Source organism: Oncorhynchus kisutch, linkage group LG11 (assembly GCF_002021735.2).
Source record: "Oncorhynchus kisutch isolate 150728-3 linkage group LG11, Okis_V2, whole genome shotgun sequence".
NCBI classification, from domain to species: domain Eukaryota; kingdom Metazoa; phylum Chordata; class Actinopteri; order Salmoniformes; family Salmonidae; genus Oncorhynchus; species Oncorhynchus kisutch.
Window position 1 is genome coordinate 65,615,820 of NC_034184.2, and position 19,900 is coordinate 65,635,719.

Here is a 19,900-nt window from a genome sequence, read left to right on the forward strand (position 1 = left end):
AGAGACAGTGAGCGAGAGAGAGAGAGAGAGACAGTGAGAGAGAGAGAGAGACAGTGAGAGAGAGAGAGAGAGAGAGACAGTGAGAGAGAGAGAGAGAGAGAGAGAGACAGTGAGAGAGAGAGAGAGAGAGAGACAGTGAGAGAGAGAGAGAGAGAGAGAGAGAGAGAGAGGGAGACAGTGAGAGAGAGACAGAGACAGAGAGAAAGAGAGAGACAGAGAGAGACAGAGAGAGAGAGACAGAGAGAGACAGTGAGAGAGAGAGACAGTGAGAGAGAGAGAGAGAGAGAGACAGTGAGAGAGAGAGAGAGACAGTGAGAGAGAGAGAGAGAGAGAGACAGTGAGAGAGAGAGAGAGAGAGAGAGAGACAGTGAGAGAGAGAGAGAGAGAGAGACAGTGAGAGAGAGAGAGAGAGAGAGAGAGAGAGAGGGAGACAGTGAGAGAGAGACAGAGACAGAGAGAAAGAGAGAGACAGAGAGAGACAGAGACAGAGAGAGAGAGAGAGAGAGACAGTGAGAGAGAGACAGTGAGAGAGAGAGAGAGACAGAGAGAGAGAGAGAGACAGTGAGAGAGAGAGACAGACAGTGAGAGAGAGACAGTGAGAGAGAGAGACAGACAGTGAGAGAGAGAGACAGACACAGAGAGAGAGAGACATACACAGAGAGAGAGACAGTGAGAGACAGTGAGAAGGAGAGAGAGAGAAAGAGAGAGAGTGAGAAGGAGAGAGAGAGAGAGAGAGACAGTGAGAGAGAGAGAGAGAGAGACAGAGAGAGAGAGAGACAGAGAGAGAGAGAGAGAGACAGACAGTGAGAGAGAGAGACAGACAGTGAGAGAGAGAGAGACAGACACAGAGAGAGAGAGACATACACAGAGAGAGAGACAGTGAGAGACAGTGAGAAGGAGAGAGAGTGAGAAGGAGAGAGAGAGAAAGAGAGAGAGTGAGAGAGAGAGAGAGAGACAGTGAGAGAGAGACAGAGAGAGACAATGAGAGAGAGACAGTGATGTGGCTGGCTTCTGGGTTAAGCGAGCAGTGTGTCAAGAAGCGGTGCAGCTTGGCGGGGTCGTGTTTCGGAGGATGCATGGCTCTCGATGTTTGCCTCGCCCGAGTCCATACGGGAGTTGCAGCGATGAGACAAGACTGTAACTACCAATTGGATATCACGAAATTGGGGAGAAAAAGGTTCAAAAAGTACCTAAAAAAGCATGAAAATATAATTTGAAATAAAAATAAAAATCATTGCGGCCATCAAAATCTAAACAACTAAAATGAACGAGTCACTCGGGAAAAACGAATCATAACTCGAGTCAGTAAAAAGAGTCATTCGAGAAGAACGAATCGTTTGCAAACTGCACATCACTACCGGCTATTGCATGACCCAGTCTGGTGGAGGAGATGGAAATCTGTCTAGTCTAAACACAGTCCTGGCCTGTCAGATACTGACGGCTGTTTAGATACAAGGTCTCTGGATAGTTTCTACTGTACAACCAGCGATCTTTATCGCTGCTATTTACACAGGGAGACTGAGGTTGAATCCCAAATAGCACCCTATTCCCGATGTAAGGCGGCCACTACTTTTGACCAGGACCCATAGGGATGTAGCGCACCACATAGGGAATAGGGCGCCATTTCAGATGCAGCCTGAGGGAGAACGCCTGGGCAGTTCCAGCTGTAAGACTTCAAATGACAGAGAATCAGATTACGCCTGAGATTATTGCGACATCTACCATCTAGGTTCTCGTGCCGGTGGCTGTTTAGATTACACTCGGTGTGCATTCATAGATCTAAACTAGATTCATGAAGTTAGACAGCGCAGGACGCTAACAGCGTTTCAAACAGAGTTTTGTTTCACACACACTTTTAACGTGGGCTAAGGTAAACATCGACTATGAAGATGGGAGTATGACTGAGGTGTGTTAAAGGGCCGAGTCTGGGGATTGTGGATTTGTGGGAGTCCGGGGTAGTGGCATGTGCTGTTAAGGCTGGCCTGCCTAATACTGTCTGCCTGTTGTCGGAGAGAAGAAGAGACTGTGTGTGTGTGTGTGTGTGTGTGTGTGTGTGTGTGTGTGTGTGTGTGTGTGTGTGTGTGTGTGTGTGTGTGTGTGTGTGTGTGTGTGTGTGTGTGTGCGCAGGACGTGACAACCAAGCGTTCATATAGAGGGAGGCTTAGATGAATAAGACACTACTGATGACCACGAAACAAGAAGGACGAGGAGCTGTGATCCAGATAGGGCCATACAGGACTCACCCTGAGCAGCAGTGGATACTTGCAGATCCTCTGAATGGGAGCGACCAGGTAGCCCTCCAATGGAACCTCTGTATTCTTCCTGCCCCCCAGCAACATACAGTTCTAACAGGAGCAAAGGAGACGATGTGGACATTAGTATCAGTCACCTGTTCACCTCCCCTCCGTTTGCCTTCTTTTAAACGATCAACGGGGCCATAGGCCAGGGTTGAGGGGAGGTTACAGGGTAACCTCCAGGGGTTGAGGGGAGGTTAGGGGTAACCTCCAGGGGTTGAGGGGAGATTACAGCGTAACCTCTAGGGGTTGAGGGGAGATTACAGGGTAACCTCCAGGGGTTGAGGGGAGGTTACAGGGTAACCTCCGGGGGTTGAGGAGAGGTTACAGGGTAACCTACAGGGGTTGAGGGGAGAAAATAGGGTAACCTCCAGGGGTTGATGGGAGGTTACAGGGTAATCTCCAGGGGTTGAGGGGAGGTTACAGGGTAACCTCCAGGGGTTGAGGGGAGAAAATAGGGTAACCTCCAGGGGTTGAGGGGAGGTTACAGGGTAACCTCCAGGGGTTGAGGGGAGGTTACGGGGTAACCTCCAGGGGTTGAGGGGAGGTTAGGGGTAACCTCCAGGGGTTGAGGGGAGATTACAGGGTAACCTCCAGGGGTTGAGGGGAGATTACAGGGTAACCTCCAGGGGTTGAGGGGAGGTTACAGGGTAACCTCCGGGGGTTGAGGAGAGGTTACAGGGTAACCTCCAGGGGTTGAGGGGAGAAAATAGGGTAACCTCCAGGGGTTGAGGGGAGGTTACAGGGTAATCTCCAGGGGTTGAGGGGAGGTTACAGGGTAACCTCCAGGGGTTGAGGGGAGAAAATAGGGTAACCTCCAGGGGTTGAGGGGAGGTTACAGGGTAACCTCCAGGGGTTGAGGGTAACCTCCAGGGGTTGAGGGGAGGTTACGGGGTAACCTCCAGGGGTTGAGGGGAGGTTACGGGGTAACCTACAGGGGTTGAGGGAAGGTTACGGGGTAACCTACAGGGGTTGAGGAAGGGTTACAGGTTCATCTCCAGGGGTTGAGGGGAGGTTACAGGGTAACCTCCAGGGGTTGAGGGGAGGTTACGGGGTAACCTACAGGGGTTGAGGGGAGGTTACAGGGTAACCTACAGGGGTTGAGGGGAGGTTACGGGGTAACCTACAGGGGTTGGTTTTTCTTTCATTAATGGTTGTGAAATCGTGTTAAATTACATCCTTCTCACTACATAAAACACTGGACAGGCTTTCAGTCAGTGGGCCCTCCAGTAGGGCAAAGGTTGACTGGAGTTCTGGAGGTTAGGAGGGTTAGCCAAGGCTTTTAAGCCCAGAGTGGACTGGAGGTCAGGGGGGTAACCCAAGTACTATGAGCCCAGGGTTGGATGGAGGTTATGAGGGTAACACGACCCTCACAGGGCTGATGCAAGCAGCCAGGAAGGTCCCGCCGAAGTCAAGACCATAAAACCTCCATTAAATCGCATTCAATTAAGACCACTCTAACCCCGCTGAGACACACACACCCTCTCCCTGCTGGGTTCAAAAACAACGCTCGATCATATAGAGCTCCCCTTCCACTTACAGCCGAGATGTGTGTACTTCTCATATGATCAACTACCAGAAATAGCCCTCTACAATACCACAACATGACTCTGCATATGTATGTGGTTGAAGCTAATGTGTTTTTTTTTAGATAGAGTATCTTCCCGAAGGCGGACACTGCTGTAGGTCCCAGGGTTTTATAGAGCTCTTGTAACAGGAGTGAATGTATGGAGTGATACGGTTGTGAAAGACTGGAGGGGTGAGAAGGAGTAGCATTACATTACCCATAAAGCCCAGAGGGATATGTGTATAGCATGGAGAACAACCTTAAACAGCACACACTGAGTGAAATGAGAGGCCGGAAAGATCACACACACACACACACACACACACACACACACACACACACACACACCGTTTACACACACACACGGTTCCTCACCAGTAAGCATGTTCTGACGGTCCTGATTTTGTTGAGTTCCAGCAGCAATCTCTGAGCTTTCTCATGGTTCCCACAGTACTCATCATAGATCTGAAAACCACTCCTCTGGAGAGAGAAAGAGAGAGAGAGACAGAAAGACAGAGAGAGAGCGAGATAGAAAAAAAAGACAGAGAGACAGAGAAAGGGAGTGAGAGAGAGGACATGTTGCCCTATCCTGTCATCTATCTTGAAGCCACATGTTTGCGTCGTGACAAACCCCTCTTCCCATGACTTCACATGCTTGTAACACCCCAGTCATTCTCTGAGGGATACTGCACAGAGACATGGCCTATAAATCATCATTACTACCGAACAGCACAGTCTACACCTCCTCAGATCAAACCTCGATGGGTTCTCATACTAAACCAAAATGAATGGAGGGCCACATCCTAATTTCTGATCAATGCGCATAAATAGATGCCCTATGGCAGGGGTACTCTTACACTACGAGGTCCGGAGCCTGCTGGTTTTCTGTTCTACCTGATAATTCATTGCAAACAAGTAAATCAGTCCTTGATTAGAGGGGAACGATGAAAACATACAGTGGAACTGGCTTCAAGGTCCTGAGTTGAGTTTGAGGCCCCATTGGCATCCTATTGCCTAAATAATCTTCAGATCGACGGCATAAATCAGACTAGAGGTCTTCACGGATCCACCTGTACCCGAATGCCTGAGATCCGGTCCGGGGCCCGAGCGGGTCGGGATCCAGAATTCACACTTGTCACTGGTCTCGGGTATGTGTAATTTTAACTGACTTATCATGAAGGGCTCGTACGGATCTGAACGCGACCACTGCAGTAGAGCGAGTGAGACATTTTATCACTCCTGCTACTGCTCCTGCTTCTCACCAGAGTGGAGCGTGTAGCTTGTTGTTGACCAATCATAAGTCATCAAAGTGGCAGGAGGCTACAGTCATAGAGCCTTTCTCTGTGTGGAGCAAAAGTTAGGAGATATCTAAAAAATCTAAATGGAAGACGAAATTAAAATGAATGAATTAAAAAGTTAAAAGGAGAAGGATAGGTTACAACGACCAGGTGGGCTGCTACTTAACATACTGAATGGAGTTGTTGTTGTGTGTAAACTGTAGGATGAGAAAGCACACGCACTGCAGCCTCAGTTAGCCTAGCTAGCTAACGTTGGCTAGCTTAACTAGCTTCTGCAGGTTTGATGCAGTCAAGAGAGGTATGATGTAATCATGTTTGATGATAAACAACCTAACTATGACAGCTATTAGTCGACTAAAGCGCGAGTCGGCTTGGTTCCCCAGGCGCCAATGACGTGGATGTCGATAAAGACAACCCTCCGCACCCCTCTGATCCAGAGGTTAAATGCGGAAGACACATTTCAGTTGTACAACTGACTAGGTATCCCTCTTTCCCTTTCCCCTTGATTGCGGTCTCTTGTCTCTCCCTCCCTCCTCCCTGCTCACCCTGTGACTCGCTCACAGCAAGGCCCCTCCCTGCCTGCTAGAGCGGTACCGCTCTCCCTCCATCAGCTCCGGTTAATAAAAGTAGCTTAAAAAATATCTATTTTCTGCTGCTTCCCTCACCCAGATCGGACCCGGGTCTAGATCCAACCAGGTCTATATGGAACGGGTCTAGTTATCTTTGGGTCCATTCAGAAGGGGTCTCTATATAAAGAAAAAAATTGATGCATATCGGGTCCGGGTCAGAAAGCCCCAGGTTAATTTCGGAACGGGTCCAACTTTTTGGACTCGTGAAGACCTCTTGTGCAGACCTCAAGAAAGGATTCGACCAATGGTGAGGATAGAACCAGCTTTGACAAGCAGGGTGTTAAGACCATGTTGAAATCAAAAACAGTTTTTCATAACGTATTCCATATTGGAACGATTAGAGCTGAGATTCTACTATGAGAACCCACTCCCACTCAGATCCCACCAGGATTTTCCCCTCAGCTGAAGTAGAGAGAGATTTCACAATTCCTCTCTTTCTAGGAACTCTGTCTTACAGCAAGATACCTCAATCACTGAGGAGAAAGAAAGTGAGTGAGAGAGACAGAGAGAATTTGTCTGGGGCTCGAAGGGAGAGAGAAGTCACCGAACAATGGACAAGGTTTCTTTGAAACAGGTGTTATAAGCTCCAGAGAGAGAGAACAGACCACAGTAGCCTCCCTGCTGGGTAGTCTGACACAAGATCATCAGCCATGGTCATGTGAGCGACCACAGAGTCATGCAGGTTAGACTCTAAATGACTGGACTTTCACAAAACAGCCATGAGGGTGATTTCTAAAGACCGTTGCTTATACCATTGATACCACATGGGTTGAGTCTGTAATGGCACCCTATTCGCTATGTAGAGAGTAGACCCAGAGAGCTCTGGTTAAAAGTGGTGCACTATATAGGGAACAGGGTGCCATTTGGAAGGTACACAAGGTCATAGGGGTGGCAGGTAGCCTAGCGTCGGGCCAGTAACCAAAAGGTGGCTGGTTCGAATCTCCAAGCCGACAAAGTGAAAAAAATGTGCCGATGTGCCATTGAGCAAGGCGACCAACCCTAATTGCTCCCGTAAGTCGCTCTAATTGAATTAAATGTAAAACAAATACATATTTACAGTTGAAGTTGGAAGTTTACATACACCTTAGCCAAATACATTTAAACTCAGTTTTTCACAATACCTGACATTTAATCCAAGTAAAAATTCCCTGTGTTAGGTCAGTTAGGATCACCACTTAATTTTAAGAATCTGAAATGTCAGAATAATAGTAGAGAGAATGATTTATTTATGCTTTTATTTCTTTCATCACATTCCAGTGGGTCAGAAGTTTACATACACTAAATTAGTATTTGGTAGCATTGCCTTTAAATTGTTTAACTTGGGTCAAACGTTTCAGGTAACCTTCCACCAGCTTCCCACAATAAGTTGGGTGAATTTTGTCCCATTCCTCCTGACAGAGCTGGTGTAACTGAGTCAGGTTTGTAGGCCTCCTTGCTCGCACATGCTTTTTCAGTTCTGCCCACAAATCTTCTATAGGATTGAGGTCAGGGCTTTGTGATGGCAACTCCAATACCTTGACTTTGTTGTCCTTAAGCCATTTTGCCTCAACTTTGGAAGTGTGCTTGGGGTCATTGTCCATTTGGAAGACCCATTTGCGACCAAGCTTTAACTTATATATCCACATAATGTTCCTTCCTCATGATGCCATCTATTTTGTAAAGTGCACCAGTCCCTCCTGCAGCAAAGCACCCTCGCAACATGATGCTGCCACCCCCGTGCTTCACGGTTGGGATGGTGTTCTTCAGCTTGCAAGCCTCCCCCTTTCTCCTCCAAACATAACAATGGTCATTATGGCCAAACAGTTCTATTTTTGTTTCATCAGACCAGAGGACATTTCTCCAAAAAGTATGATCTTTGTCCCCATGTACAGTATGGTGGTTGTATGGTGGTTTTGGAGCAGTGGCTTCTTCCTTGCTGAGCAGCATTTCAGGTTATGTCTATATATGACTTGTTTTACTGTGGATATAGATGCTTTTGTACCTGTTTCCTCCAGCATCTTCACAAGGTCCTTTGCTGTTGTTCTGGGATTGATTTGCACTTTTCTCACCAAAGTACAGTCATCTCTAGGAGCGGTATGACGGCTACGTGGTCCCATGGTGTTTATACTTGCGTACTATTGTTTGTACAGATGAATGTGGAACCTTCAGGCATCAGGAAATTGCTCTCAAGGATGAACCAGACCTTTGGAGGTCTACAATTATTTTTCTGAGGCTGATTTCTTTAGATTTTCCCATGATGTCAAGCAAAGAGGCACTGAGTTTGAAGGTAGGCCTTGCAATACATCCACAGGGACACCTCCAATTGACTCAAATGATGTCAATTAGCCTATCAGAAGCTTCTAAAGCCATGACATCATTTTCTGTAATTTGCCAAGCTGTTTAAAGGCACAGTCAACTTAGTGTATGTAAACTTCTGACCCGCTGGAATTGTGATACAGTGAATTATAAGTGAAATAATCTGTCTGTAAACAATTGTTGGAAAAATGACTTGTGTTATGCACAAAGTAGATGTCCTAACCGACTTGGCCGAAACGATAGTTTGTTAACAAGAAATTTGTGGAGTAGTTGAAAAACAAGTTAATGACTCCAACCTAAGTGTATGTAAACTTCCGACTTGAACTGTAAATAAATGCAAAAACAGTTTGTCACCTGTTAAAACCCATCCCTGTCATGGTGTCACTTTGAGGAGAACTAGCTTTGAAGAAGACCTGTTACAGGTCCTTTGTAGAATATAGTAACCCACTGAGGAGAGGGTCAACATTCAGACATCTACTCTAGATTTACGGCCTACAGAAACCTAAGATCATATAGTGGTCCATATCCCAGCTCAGCTCAGCATCAAAGAGCTAGGATAAATCTAATCTACGACAGAGGGGCTACATCAGAGCAGTATACGGCCTGCACAGGAGATAGTCAATCTGAAGTGTTGAATCTCATCTTATCTTCCTCTCTGGCCTGTACTAACACAGAGAGATTAGCCTACGCTGAAACAATAGGTAATAGGTGCAGTATGTCCCAACTTTTCCCTATGGGCCCTGGTCACCAGTAGTGCACTAGAAAAGAAATAGGATGTAATTTGGGACGCAGGCAGAGAGATTAGCCGACTCGGAGAGAATGGGCCTGGTTAAGACGGGGTTTGAAACTCCTTCGCGTCAGCCAGAATAGCTGCCTGCACCCAAGGAACTCTCTAACTTGTTCGAGCCGCGACTCATCTAAAGCACTTTCAATTGTATTGTGACCCGGATTTTTTTTAAAGACTGATCAACAACATTTCTGAGCTCATCTTAAGCGGCCTCCCAGATGGAATCAGACACAACCCACCGTTCGAGAATCACTGCTCTAGTCAGTGAGTGAGCTACTGTGGGTAGTGATACAAAAAAAATCATACTTGTGGTTAGAAAGCACTATTCGGTCTTCATTCCTAGCATGGATTGACAAGAGCGATACGGAGACCTGTGAGACTCACAAAGTGCAGGAAGCAGCGGCCCACTTCGTGGTGAGCGTGGGGGTCTGGCTGTAGCAGCTCTTCTACCATGGACAGGAAGTTACGGTGCACAGACAGGATTTCCTCCAGGTTCGAGAACAGCACCTAGAGGGGGACAGAATACACTGTAACACCAGGGGACAGAACACTAACATCTAGAGGGGGCACACATACAAAAACATTGACAAAATGTAACCATGGAAACATTAGGACATGAAACCCTAGCCAAGCAAGGACAAGGAGTGTGTCCAAAAAGGTCAACACATACAGTATCCTTTGATCAGTATCCTGCCTTCGTGATCAGCTATCTGCTCATGAACCTGGTAGGCAAGAGAACAGTGTGGAGATATTTGGACCATAAAGACCCACTCTTTTCAGTCCACTCGTCGTGAGGGAAGACGATTAGGGGAAAACACAACGTTTTAAATATTTTGGGGCACGACAGACGAGAGAGAAAGAGAGCGAGAGAGAACGAGCGCATTTTGCCTGGGGCTCGGAGGGAGACAGAAGTCACAGAACAACGGATGAGGTTTCTTTGAAATAGTCCCAGACTTGACTTCATCTTATAATTCTAGAGTTGAGAGAGGAAATTAGCATTTGTGAAAACACTGGAAAGGGAGACAATTGTTCACGGAGAGACATTTTATATGCTCTGTCATATGGAATGCTGTACTTAGCCTTTATGTGGGATTGTGTTATTTTGTGCTTTCATGTAATTTATGTGGCAATGCTTAAGCACAAAGTAATGGTCTGATTGTGGATGGGGAGAGGGGCCTATAGTGCCTATGGTGGACTGCCCTAACTCAAGGGGGAAGAGGACTATGCACTCTGTGGGTGCGACAGTATACAACGCCCAAGAGACCGAAATTGAAAACCTGTAACTGACATGATTCTAACATCAAGCAGTATATGGAATCATATTTGTATCCGTTCTGTATCTTCTCCACTCTGGAGTGTTCCAGTACAGTAAGGTTCTATGGCAAATTGGAGCGGGACAGCTGTTAGTTAGCAACAACCAAGACATTCTAGAACCCTGACCTCCGTCTGACCTTGTTCCCCCAGACTCCTCCCCTGCCCCCCAGTGTTCTCACAGCGTGTTCCAAAACACAGGACACAGGAACACGTAGGCCGCTCCTCCGCCAATGCATGTTTAACTTCCAGAATAAGCAAAGCCCACAGAGTGGAGTCTGACCCTAAATAACATTATATTCTCTATATTGTGCACTTCGAGTTGCAAAGGGAGGGTAAATGTTCTACATGCATTACAGTACCAGAATGTTGGTATCTCATGCAATCTATCACAGGACATCAAGTGGCCCTATTGGGTATTTCATATTATCACAGGTGTCTGTGACGTCCTTCTGTGTGGCCTAATCGTATCTAAAAAATATATAATAACTCAATAAAAAGCAAAAATGTGAAGGACAAAGGTGTAAAACATGATCCTAAACATAAACCGTCAACATAGCGAATACCATTGGTGTTTAATATGAGGGTTTCAGCATGAAATATCCTTTATATTTCTTTACACACATATTTATTTGATGTAAATATGTTTCTGTTGACAATGTTTTGGCGTCACACTGGTGGCAGTTGTGAACACAGTCAATAGTTGGAAGAGTTGCAGAGTTAACTGAAAATAATGCCAGTGTTGATTAGATGCTGTTTTCATGAATTAGGCTATTTTCTCTTGAACCATATGTTCTATCTACTAGAAACTCATGGACAATATGTAGGCAGATATAATAAATGAATACTAAATATTACCTCTTTTTTTTATTTATTATGTATTCAAGAATAAATTACCAAAGTTACAATAGATTGCCATAGATTATCTGTTAATTAACAAAATTACTGAAGATTCCGGTAACTTTGGTATACTACTGGTATCTTTGCAACCCTAAGTGCACTACTTTTGACCAGAGCCCTGCACCCATATAGGCTCTGGTCATTAGTAGTGCACGGTAGGGAATAGGATACCATTTGGGACACATGCAGATAGACAAGGACCATCCCAACAGCGACGACGCATCCTTTATTGTCCCACTCCGTCACGCAGCCGGAATCATTTATACAAATAGATTACATTTACAGCTGCTTCCTGTATATGCCTGGGCCTTAGTAGCTATTTTTTTTCCTCATTCAGAAGAAACATCTATTTTGGGTTGAAAGAGTCCCTCAAACAAGAGACGTTGAGTTTTATTTGGATTCCGGCTGTAATTTCCGTCCTTTTATTGGATAACGTTATGAAAACAAGGTTTATACTTCAGCCACACAGCTAAAAGGACTCCTTCTTCTGACATTCCACTCACATTTCTACACAGATCTTGATTACACAGTCATTAAGTAACTACTAGATTAAGTCATTATGATGTAATCACCAGGCTAAACTAATAAAGACTCACCTTAACGGTTTCCTCTGTGACGTTCTTGTCGATCTTCGTGGCTGCATACTGGTTGAGGCGGTGGAGAAACACCTGAGTAGAAGAGAAAAATAACATATTATTTTTAACTCCCTCCAAGATTAGATTACATTTGGCACGTGATGGTTCCTTCTTAGAGTGTGCCAGTTTAACATTGCACGGCCGCGTCCCAAATGGCACCCTATTCCCTATATAGTGCACTACTTTTGACCAGGGCCCATGTGGGAATAGGGTGTCATTTGGGACACAGGCCAAGGTAGAGAACAGAGTCCCCTTCCCTTCTTGTACTGCTTACAGCTGCAACACTCTGCAGAGTGCCAGTGCAAGTTGCTAACCATCAGAATGGTCACCTGATCCATGTGAAAGCTGATCTTCGCTCTGGAGTTTAAAAAAAAACACCTGGGCTCACTTCATAAATGCAGTGCATGAACTTTCAAAGGAGGTCACAATCATGATCGCTGGGGGAGGAGGTGGGGAGGGGGGGAGGAGGTGGGGGCGGCTATTCAGTGTGAATTGTGATGGATGAGAATGGTTAGGGCTCTGACTTTCTCCAGTTCGCTTAGGATCCTGGTTTCCGAAACCATTTTCATGCAACGGGTACCAGGCAACTTTAAAGCTTTGGGCCTTTTTTTAGGCCCACCAAATGAATTAAAACTATTTCTCAAGCCAGAACCAAGTCTTAAATCACAACCAAGGAAGACTTTGGCATTTGAGAAACACTGCCTGCCTTGAGCTGTAGGCTACACTTCCAAGTAGAAGGAGACAGACATATAACTACAACAACTCACAAGAAAAGGAAAAAGACAGCCAGTAGGAAAAAACTGATTTCTGCCTTCTGTTAAGAGAGGATGTGTTCCAAATGACACCCTATTTCCCTATGGCCCCTGGTAAAAACGAGTGCACTATAAAGCGAACAGGGTGCCATTTGAGATGATTCCATAAGTGTTGAAAACCCAACACATCAACGATATGGCACACTCAATTAGAGTGATGATAATGTCCTCAAATCACGTCACGAATGCTGGGCGAGCGATGATGAAAGTAAATCCGAGCAAATCATATCTCAAAGAGAAATCTCTTAGTTCAAAAGAAAGGCACAGGCTTTTCATACTCTCAAGTCTTAACTCCACCCAGCGCCATTGTGCGTTCACACATTAAGAATGACTCACGTTTCTCATTCCGCGAGCGCTCATATTGTGCTGTCAAATATGAGTAACTGAGCTCAGCAAGAGGCGAGAAACTTTCCCTGCCATTACATCAGCTGCACAGACATCAATTCCATGTTCCACCATGTGGCCTCTGCTTTAACAATATTCTGCCACATATACCCTGAAAGTCGACTCAAGACACTTTACTGGTAATCAGGACAATGTCATGATGTGTCAAGCCTTCCAAAAACACCTCCATGGGGTATACACTAGTTGCCTGGTTAAAATAACAGACCATGTGGGTCTGTGTGTCAGCCAGGCAAACGGACTAGAGGTTCCATAAACAAAGGAGTGATGATCCTGCTTGTGAGTGCAGTGAGTGAGGGGGGTCGAAGGGGAGAAAGTGAGGGCGTCAGCGTACAGCCTGCCCTCCGCAGTGACACGTTGACAGGACAGAGGAGGCTGTGTCGGAGAGATGATCCTGCAGTCAGGAGACCCAGGCAGTGTCCCACATGACAACCTATTCCCGTTATAGTGCACTACTTTTGACCAGAGCCCTAGGGAATAGGGTGACCTGTTCACTGTGATTATTATTATTTGCCCCTTCTGGTCATTTATGAACATTTGAACATCTTGGCCATGTTCTGTTATAATCTCCACCCGGCACAGCCAGAAGAGGACTGGCCACCCCTCAGAGCCTGGTTCCTCTCTAGGTTTCTTCCTAGGTTTTGGCCTTTCTAGGGAGTTTTTCCTAGCCACCGTGCTTCTACACCTACATTGCTTGCTGTTTGGGGTTTTAGGCTGGGTTTCTGTACAGCACTTTGAGATATCAGCTGATGTAAGAAGGGCTATATAAATACATTTGATTTGATTTGCCATTTGGGACACAAGCGGAGGTCAAGCCCGGAGCCCATGCAGGGTTATATCTAGGAGGAAAGGTCAGGAGGAGAGACAGACAACAGGACACGACCCCCCTTTAATCACCTCATGACTCACACTACCCAGTACTATACCACACAAAAACTACAACATCCAAAGCAACAACACAGGGAATAGGGTGCCATTTGGGATATAAGCCATATTCTCACACTTAAAGACTGGCAGGTAAAGATACCATGTCCATGAGTCTAGCATGCAGTCTAACTGGACAAACAGTTAGTGCTCATTAGGGTCCTGTAATGCCGTCTGTCGTTTAGAGGACCATAGACAGCCTGGACAACCTAAAAAGACCACACACACACCACACCGGGCTGCTGTACTACCTGCTGGTGGCCGTCTGTCTGACTGCAGACATTTCCGTGCGATTCTACATGTACAATTGGTTTGCACCCAGTTTGCAAATTACTGTCGGCACTCTGTTTTGAGGTGCGAAGTACTTTCGGCCGGCAAATGCTATTGGTGTGCCTGAGCCGTAAGGGAACGTCCCAAATGGCACCCTATTCCCTATATAGTGCGCTACTACCCTACCCTATGGGCCCTGGTCAAAAGAAGTGCACTATATAGGGAGGGAATCGGGTGTTCATTTTGGGGGCAATCTGACTGATAAGACATAACTCATGTAAACAACTTCTGTAGACAAACTTAATGACCATATAAAGACAAATCATTTCCTGTTAGAACTGCTCCAACGGAATGTTGATGACACTATCAACACAGACATGCTTTTATAGCTCCTAGTCTAGTGGCCAGATGTATGGAGTCTAGTTTGTACATAGTCCTGACAATGCACTGACGCACCACGGCAAATGTTATTCAATTCAACTGGTTTCAGTCGGCAGTAATTTGCAAACTGGGGGGGGGGGTTAACTCTGAAGGGTGGTTTCCCAGACACAGAATCTCCATTTAAAATCTTTTTTTAGTCCAGGATGACTAGACAGTGTGTTCCGGGAAACTGCCCCTGTGTGTTTTTAAGAGTCTTGGTGTCCCACCTACGAAGCAAACTATGGGAGGCACTAAGACTAGGAAACACTTATGAGAAAAGTCTTGCCACTCTTAAACAAAGTAAGGGTTAAATTACATAGATTTTAAAGGCCTAGACTTTTAAACACCTCAGCAATTGAAATGGCCGAGTCGACTACGAGACAGCACAGCACAACAGCTCTGCTCTCAGCTCTGCTCTCCACACGAGGAAGAAAGACGAAAACTGCCTCCCAAATAGCACTTTATACCCTACATAGTGCACTATTTCTGACCCGGGCTCTGGACAAAAGTAGTGCATTATGTAGGGAATAGGGTGCCATTTGAGACGCAACCTGGATAATTGAATGTGTGCTGGTGGATGGAGATGGAAAGGACTAAATAGTCAGTCTCTTTGTGGAAGCGCTCCTCCACGCTAATTACCATTCTGTAGCTGTCGTCTGGTAGACTCACTGAGGAGAGGCTGACTAGCATTAGCATCTCATTAGCAAGTCTAATGTGTTTATGTGTGTGTGTCTGTGTGTGTGGGTCTAATCTGTAGCTACACGCACGAACGTAGTCGTCGTCTACAGGTGATCACATTTGTCTGACAGGGACGGGAGATGGAGAGATGTTTAGGTGAGAAAGCGGCCTTCATTTACATCAAGACGAGGTTCCAGGTCATCAAAGTACGACTTAAGAGAGACAGTCTCGGCTAATTATAAAGCCGAGATATGTTTATTTGTGAGGAAAGGTAGAACCTTTTTACATCTAAAGTGTACATCTTGTCATTAAAGTATGACAGAGAGCATAATCGTGAAACCTTGTTACTCAGAAGTTACTCAGAAGTCTAATTATAATTGATACTTTCACTTTCTATTCTGTAGACGCTAATTAGGATTTATCCACTGCTTCTGGTGGCTTATGTAGAGAGAGATAGATTGTGATGAAACACTGGCAGTACAGATGCTTATCAAACAGCCTATAACTATACAGAAGAAAACATCAAACTTGCTGAGTAGTAGACAACGCAGTTCTAAATCTGATCTATGCAAGTTAAAACAACATCCGAGTGTATCGGGGGGGAAAAAACTACTTCTCTGGTTTAAAATGGCCTATGTGGCATCGATTGTCCAAAACATGTATTCTACTGTCAAAATGTACAACAAATTGTAAATAGGATCATTTCGAAATAAAGTCCGTATTGTCCAAAACAGAGATTTGTAAGATGTTATGAATCTAGGGGACATAACAGTTTCTTGGGTTTGGGTTTATTTCAATCCTGCCCACAGCTGGCAGCACACAACCCGATCGTAATGCCCAACACATGGGTGCGGAACTGATCGTGGTATATTTGGTTTAACTTTGGATCTCCCTATGGGGCAAGTTAGGGACCATCAGTAAATTACACAACGTACATGGGACAATATTTGTACATTTCAATAGGTCCAAATTTCAATGACTTAAAAACCTCAAACCAACTATAAATTGTGGAAATTCAAATACAAATATTGAAGTATTTAATGAGAAAACTAAAAGGTGTGCAACATGAAAATATTGTCCCATTTACATTGTGTAATGTATTGACGGTCCCTATCTAGCCCCACAGATGGGCTTTCCAAAGTTAAACCAACATTGTCACATTCGCACATCGGCAGATTGAATCCAATAAGTTGGCTTGTTTTGCCATCTAGCCTAGGCTACTTCCAGACAAGACCTGGTTAGACTGTTTCAAGTTATCGAGAAGGGTGAGTGACTAACTGTACTGTTTTGGAAGAGTGAATGTACAAACACTGCCCATGTGCGAACACACACACACACGACACCAACATCAAAACACACCTCCAAAACCCGCATTTCCTAATGAGGAGGATAGAAACCGTCAGTTCCTCTTCAACAGTGTTTTTATCCTCAGGAAGATAAAGAAGACTTGTGCTTGTCAATGAAATGGCTGCATCAGCTGCATCACTAGAGGGAACAGCCCACTGCTGCTATACCTCACTCTCAAACCAAGGTGCATGAATGGCTTTTAACAATAATCAGTTTTAACAGTTTTCCACTGTCCTCCCAGAGTTGCTGAATTTCTTCTTCAATGTAAGCTGCATCACTAACTCACAATGGACTGGGGCTTGGGTTAACCACACCAAGGGACCATGGTTGAGCCAGCCTAGCATCAGACCAGTCACAATGGACTGGGGCTTGGGTTAACCACACCAAGGGACCATGGTTGAGCCAGCCTAGCATCACACCAGTCACAATGGACTGGGGCTTGGGTTAACCACACCAAGGGACCTTGGTTGAGCCAGACTAGCATCACTAACTCACAATGGACTGGGGCTTGGGTTAACCACACCAAGGGACCATGGTTGAGCCAGCCTAGCATCACACCAGTCACAATGGACTGGGGCTTGGGTTAACCACACCAAGGGACCATGGTTGAGCCAGCCTAGCATCACACCAGTCACAAAGGACTCAGGATCAGACGCATGCAGCCCAGTGATAGGGAACACATGTCCACATATCCTGCACTGTCTGTCTCGAACTCTCTAATCCTCGTATTCATTAGCCAATGGCTGCTCCACTCCCAGGAGACACAGTGTTCTCCAGGAGCGGATGTCTTTCTGCAGGAAACCACTGTGTCTGGGAAAGGAACCGACCTGACAGCCGATCAAAAGCATACGTTATAACGGCTCCTCTACGGGACAGATGGCACCCTATTCCCTTTATAATCTACCACTTTGTGCACTATGTAGGGAGTAAGGTGCTATATGGGACTCAGCCCATGCCTATGGTTATGTGACCGCAGTCAAGGGACTGTCAGAAGGGCAGACGTTCTCAATAAATACTCAAATACCAGGATGTAAGGGGACTTCCAGAGATATTCTTTACAAGAGTCTGTCTCGAGGTTCCGTTTGAAGGAGGTTCCTTTAGTTCAATAGACCACATCTGGTTTGGTTTTTGAGCAGAACCCGTTCCTTGGGGATGCACCCCAAATGGCATCCTATTCAGTGCACTACTTTTGACCAGTGCCCAAAGACCTCTGGTCAGAAGTAGTGAACTATGTAGGGTATATGGTGTAATTTGGGACGTATAGGCCATGGGCTCCATAGATGAGCTACAATAAGGTAAAGGTGAACTAAGGAGACAAACAGGGATATGCTGTACTTTCCATGGGCAACATTCTAGAAAAGTCAGAGGTCCCGTAAAAAAAACTACAAAAGGATGATTATATTTGTATCAGTACCTAATAGAGATGCTGTAATGGTAGTACTTTCTTATAGTACAATATACTGTATTCTATCTGAACCACTAGGATATCCACAAAGACCAGAAAACACTGTTTTCAATGTAATACATTAAACAGTTACTTTACTTTTGCACGCTCCCCCCCTCAACAGTTTTAACCTACATTGCGCTAACAGATGTTGAGGGTAGCTTTGTACTTGACTCAAACTCATTTCTGCAACATGGGACCTTTTACATGTCTTTTTTCTAAAACTATTTGCAGCATTATTGTGTTCTGGCCTTCCTATTTAGCTCTCCATCTCTGCGTGGGAGGGAGAGTATTCCCATCCCAAAACTGACCATGTGTGCCATTACATGGTGAAAGACGCCTCTCTTTATCCTTCATTCTCACACACACACACACACACACACACACACACACACACACACACACACACACACACACACACACACACACACACACACACACACACACACAAAAGACAGAGTACATTAACACACTCCATACATCCAGCATCTCCCTCTTATGTTCTTTGTATCCAATCAGGTAGAAAAAACACGTTCATCTCCATCATGGTCCTGTTGTCCTATCGTTACATCACATTACTGGGAAGAGGTGTTGGTGTCAGGAAGCAACCTGACTAACCTGCGTCCCAAATGGCAACCTATTCCCTACGCAGGTCACTACTTTTGACCAGGGCCCATATAGAATAGTGTCCCGTTAGGGACTCCTTCCATGTGTTGTGCCAGAGTGGACCACAGTGTCCTTCTCTTCTCTGATTCCCATAGAGACGCGGAGATAAAGATTTAACACAGGGAGTCAGCTCACTAGTCTGTCGCCCATTCTAACCCCTAGCTCTGTTTAATAGAGGAGAGAGGAGAAGTTGAGGGGCCAGAGTTGTGTAACAGCCCATTCACACAAAGCCCTGTTGGCATTTAGTTCAGGAACTAGGCAGGTCTCAGACGGCCTGGCGCTCTTACGGTAAAGCGTTCTGTCGCCATAGAAATCACAGAACTCTGGAGCCTGGCCATTCCTTTAGCTTCCCACCCTCCCCTCTCCTTTCTCTTTGTTGCATCCCAACTAATAAAGGAACGCAGTTCGACCAAGGTCAGTTTCATAGGTCTAGGCTAAACACCAATCTTGGTCCTAGGGAGTGACAGACAGGGTGTGAAGGCTTTTGGTTCAGCCCAGCACTAAAACAACTATTTGAAATAATAATTTAAACTGCATCAAAGCAATGCCTCTATCAGTTCTGTTCCAGGTTTGTTACTGTTCAGATGTTAGTTCAGAACTTCAACCAACGTTCTATTGGCTTAAACTGTCCATAGCGAGCTCTGTGACGGGGGAAATTCTACGGCCCAGGTCACAGGTGAGGTATAGTATATCGCATTTGATGAGATGAATGGACGCTTCATTCACAGAATCTACTGTCCTGGGGAACTGGCCCTTTTGTCCTGACAGAGACCATTCACTGAGCTGCTCTTTGTTGTCCTAACTGGGCCAGTGGAAACAGCACGCACTTCCCACTTCCAGAGACAGAGACACATTACTCAGTAATTACTCAATCCATCTGTGACCGCTGAAACATGAACACATCTAAGCCAGTCTCCTTTATCTGAGAAACAGCAGAGAGAGCTGTTGGGTATGGATAGTGTGCTGCGATAGACTGGGGGTGGTATTCAAAAAGTGTCTCAGAGTTGGAGTGCTGATCTCGGACCAGGTCCTCCACTGGCGATTCATTACAGTCTGAAACGCAAAACTGATCAGCATTCCTACTCTGAGACGGTTTATGAATACAAGCCCCAGACAATTACCATGCACTGTGTATTAAAATGCTCCCTTATTAACAGACAGAGAGAAGACAAAAGGCTTCGAGGCCCAGTGGTGGAGATACAAACAACAGGCTGAGTTTGT

General features: G+C 45.5%; 1 protein-coding gene across 1 annotated transcript in view; it reads right to left on the minus strand.

Moving 5' to 3' along the window:
• Positions 1–19,900, minus strand: part of prex2 (phosphatidylinositol-3,4,5-trisphosphate-dependent Rac exchange factor 2) — a gene marked incomplete in the record, with an annotated part of 241,262 nt that overhangs the window by 194,569 nt on the left and 26,793 nt on the right. Inside the window, 4 exon segments of the mRNA XM_031836115.1 lie at positions 2,244–2,345; positions 4,237–4,341; positions 9,255–9,377; positions 11,678–11,749. Coding sequence (XP_031691975.1) covers positions 2,244–2,345; positions 4,237–4,341; positions 9,255–9,377; positions 11,678–11,749 — 402 coding nt within the window.